General features: G+C 36.3%; 1 protein-coding gene across 1 annotated transcript; it reads left to right on the top strand.

The window, feature by feature from the left end:
* Positions 1 to 1972: 1972 nt before the first annotated feature.
* Positions 1973 to 3286, top strand: LOC130736065 (uncharacterized). Its single transcript, XM_057587918.1, has one exon. It carries the CDS (start codon positions 1973 to 1975, stop codon positions 3284 to 3286), a length of 1314 nt encoding a protein of 437 aa, XP_057443901.1.
* Positions 3287 to 4486: the final 1200 nt, after the last annotated feature.

Raw genomic sequence — 4486 nt, forward strand, 5'->3', positions numbered from 1 at the left:
GAGAAATTGGTCAAAGAATTCACACATTACATTCCTATCATAATTCTGCTCCTCTACAATTAGTCTTTGTCCAGCGTCTTCCACAACAATGTCTGAAGGATAAGGTATGGAAACAAAATTGTGTAGACTCCTGCCATTGTTTTGTAGCATGTTCTTGATAAGTGCCAAATTTACCTGATTTTCTATATTAATTTGGTTACTTATCTGTTCTAAATGTGTAAGTTATCTTTCAAATCATCCCTCAAATAGGTTAATTTAGTAAGTAGATAGTTTATATATAGATATTATGTAAGATATGTTCGTTTTATCATTTAGACTCTTTGGTATTTATTGTAGGAGAAAAGTCAAGAAGATCCAACCATTTGAAGATCAAAAGAGGCTAAAAATATTGAAGTTCGCTTAAGCCAAAAGTTGGCTCGCTTAAGCCAAAATACATGGCAGTAGCAGTGGCAGATATATTGAACTTCACTTAAGCCAAATGTTGCCTCGCTTAAGTCAAATTACATGGCAGTAGCAGTGGTTCTGGAAGACAATTCGGCTTAAGCGAGAAATTGTCTCGCTTAAGCCAAAGACCTTACCTGAACGTGAAGAAACCTACTCGCTTAAGCGACACCTTTATCAGCTTAAGCGAGATTGCTGTCCTGTTTTTTAAAAAGCTCGACCAAATCAGAATTGAACCATCTTTTAACATATTTTTGTACCTCTTGGAGAGAAAATTGCAGAGAAAAGGAAGAGAGAAACATTGGGAGCTTTGATCCACCATCCATCGTGCTGGAGACACATCGAGGACGGCACGGGTCGCCGCTTTCACCTTAGTTTCCTCTTGTAAGCTTTGTAAGCAATCAGTGGATATGGGTTGCTAAGTTTCTTTGTTGGATTTGGATGTAGCCTTTAACCATGATTTGTTCTTCTTGATTTCTATATGAAAATATCGTTTCTATTACATGATTCAACGGTTTTCTCTTGTTCTTAATGCTATGTTTTAGTTTGCGCACCTAGAACATATCGATTGATTCGGCGTAAGAGCGGAGGCTACAACGTCTAGAGTCCGACCTAGAGTTAATCATCTAATAAATCTAATTGCTAGGAATAGAGTTAGGTTTGTTAGTCCCTTAAACATCTGAGCTTAAAGATAACTTAACTTTTCTATGCATGTGAGGAATCAATGTTTAGGAAAGTAAGTTATAGATATCCACTCATGTGAGGAATCAATGAAGTAGGGTAGAAATGGTGTAGATGAATCATGGATAGGAATGAATTTGCATATAGAATCATAGGAAACTAGTAGTTAAACGGTGAACTCCAAGTCCAACAGTTTTCTCATCTTGATATCCAATCGTTTTTATCTCGCTTTGTTTAATTTGCATGTGTTTTGGTCACTAAAATCATCAACCATTTTAGAAATCCATTGCTTGAGTAATTTCACTAGAGAACGGCATTTGTATTAGCAATTCCCTGCGGATACAAAAAAAATCCTATGCTATACTACAATTGAATCTTGAGGATTTTTAAATGTAGTATCGGTGTAGAAAAATCTTTCAACAGTTCTCAATCTCAGCAAGTGCAAGATTTTTTTTTTGATTATCTATTAAATTCAATCCTGCAAACATATAATTAGATTAGTTTAGCAAGTTTTGCATGTGCAATTTAGAAAGAACCAAAATGAAGGAGATTACCTGGGTAATCTAAACGTCTTCTTTGTCTGTAGAGAATATCATCTGAAAGCTCTTGCCAGCACTTATCCCAGTACAATAACCAACCTTGGAGGCAAGACACAGGACCATCTTCCAGCAGGGTACCACCAACACCGTACCAAAATCAACAATACCAACATAATCAACCATTTCAACAACCATCACAAGATAGGACTTCCAAACTGGAGGATACACTAACCCAATTTATGCAGGTTTCGATATCCAACCAGAAAAATACGGATGCATCCATTAAAAACTTGGAATTACAGGTTGGACAGATGGCTAAACAATTGAGTCAGCTGACTATTGAGCAGAAAGGGAAGTTCCATGCCAATACAGAAGACAATCCCAGGGAGCATTGCAATGCAATATTCACAAGAAGTGGGAGAGTAGTTGGTGGAGAGATTGATGTGGATGAAGAAAAAAATGAGAGCCATGATCCAAAAGAGAGTGAAAAAGAGGAAGAGGTTGAAAAAGAAGAAGAAAAGAATAAAAGAGAGGTTGTAGATAGAGAGGAAAAGAAAAAGAGTGAAAACCATGAGAAAAAGAAAGAGAGTGAGGAAGTCAGGTGGAGTCCGTCTATCCAACGCTTGCCATATCCTCCGAATTCTAAAAAGATTGATCATGAGAGGAAAAAGAGGAGATTTCTAGATATTTTCAGACATTTGAACATCACAATGCCATTTTCTGAGGCATTGGAGCAAATTCCCTCCTATGGAAAGTACATGAAAGAGCTTTTGAAAAAAAAGGACAAGTTGAAAGCACTGCATGAAGATGAGGTGATCCAGCTCAATGGACGTTGTAGTGCAATTCTACAACGCTTACCACCTCCAAAGCATAGAAGTTCCAAGAGTCTTGTCTTGCCGGTTAAACTTGACAACAATCAATCCTGTAATGCACTGATAGACTCTGGGGCTACTATCAATTTAATGCCTCTTTCCTTGTTGAAAAGATTGGGAGATGTGGAAGTAGAGCCTACAGGGATGACGCTGCAACTAGCTGATAAATCAGTCAAATTACCTCAAGGAATTGCAGAGAATGTGACTGTGATGGTGGAGCAGCTGAATTTCCCAATAGACTTTGTGGTTGTAGATGTTCCTGAAGACAAAGAGATCCCAATCATTTTAGGGATGCCATTCATTATCACTGCCAGGATAGCATTTGATGTAGATATTGGGATCCTGAAGGTGAGACAAGGTGAAGATGAGGTACATTTTACAGTTTTTAGTGATAATCATCACCGACAAAGCAAAGGTATGGTTTCTTTAATTAAAAATGTTGGTTTTGATTTGGAAAAATTATTTGATGAGCATGATCCATCATCATCTTCAATTGATGCATCAAATCACTTGTCTGAGCTTGAAAATGCAAAAACTAAACATTCTGAAAATAAAAACTGTGATTTTGATGCTAAAGAGGATGTGAAGAATGGATTAGGGAAGAAAGGAAGGATAAGAAAGAAGAAAAAGTTTTCTAAGATGTGGAAGGTTGTGACTACGTGTCAAAAGTGCTTCAAAGAACTTCTGAAAAAGGAGAAGGAACCAAAGAGGAAGAAGGGAACCATTCTCTCCTCTTGTCTTTGGTCTCCTTGACAAATTGAATTTCAAAGCGTCAAGCTATTGACGTTAAAGAAGCGCTTCCTGGGAGGCAACCCAGTGTTTTAATGTGATTTTCTTGTTCTCATGTGTTTTCGGTTTTTAGTAAGTTTTAGTGTGAATTTGTGAAGTTCTGCTTAAATCCGTATACTTATGTGCTTCACAAGTTTAATTTAGTGTTTTGAGTGTGTTCAAAGGTTTGGAAATCAATGGTTTGATGGATTTGTAAAAGATAGGGTTGTGACTTGTTTTTGCATGTGAACTTGAGTAAATTGTGCATCCTATGATTTTCTGTTTAAAACCTGAGTTTCAAAGTTATATCAGGTCTAATTTGATGCTTACCATGCATATGAATTGATGATTTTTGAGGTTGGTGTGTTTTGAGAAAATTGAGGTATGTAGTAGTGTGCTCATGATGAAAAACAAGTCACTCTAGCTGATTTTCTGCATTAACTGTGCAAAATTGCTTTCCATAACTTTTGAACAAACTCATGTTTGTGTTTTAATGTTAGTTTTCAAATATTAGAATAGGAACCAATGTGAAAATTTAGGCTTTGAAGTGAAAGTGCATTAAGATTGCTCATTGTGTAGTTTTCTTGATCTTGGAGTGTGCCATATGGGGATGTGTTTCAGCTGTGAAGTTTAAGGCCTCTCACAAGTTTTAAGTGATATGAATGGTGAGTCTAAGGACTTAGAAAGCTAGGAAAAATGAGAAAAGAAGAAATTGAGGTGTTGGGTTGTGAAAATAGCAGAAATGTGTGTAAGGTATGAGTTAGAATGTGAAATAAGAATCTTGTGTCTCTTTTCATGATTTTAGTCTTCACACAAGTTTCTTAGATGATAAGTAAGTGGTTTATCCTCTTATGAAGCATTGAGAATTGATGAATCAAAATTTGAGGTATCCACTTGTGTAAATAGTCAAAAATAGTGCTAAATTGAATTCATGTTCTTTGATGATTAACATGTGGAATTCAAGTGAATCATAGGTTTAAATTGAAGATAGAAATGCCTCATTATGATTGAAAATCAAGGAAGAAGAGAAATACAAATTTTGAAGATTAGACTTGTGAATTTTGGCAAGACTTAACAGTATTATGCTGCATAATTGCAGGTACTTCGCCTAAGCCAGCCAAATGAGCGCTTAAGCCAAAATCAAAAAGCAGTTACAGTGTACCAGGGTTCAATTTCGCTTAAGCC

Source organism: Lotus japonicus, chromosome 2 (genome assembly GCF_012489685.1).
Source record: "Lotus japonicus ecotype B-129 chromosome 2, LjGifu_v1.2".
In the NCBI taxonomy this organism is placed as follows: Eukaryota; Viridiplantae; Streptophyta; class Magnoliopsida; order Fabales; family Fabaceae; genus Lotus; species Lotus japonicus.

Excerpts from the sequence above, each read along its gene's own strand:
- LOC130736065 (XM_057587918.1), top strand. The coding sequence starts at position 1,973 with ATGGCTAAACAATTGAGTCAGCTGACTATTGAGCAGAAAGGGAAGTTC.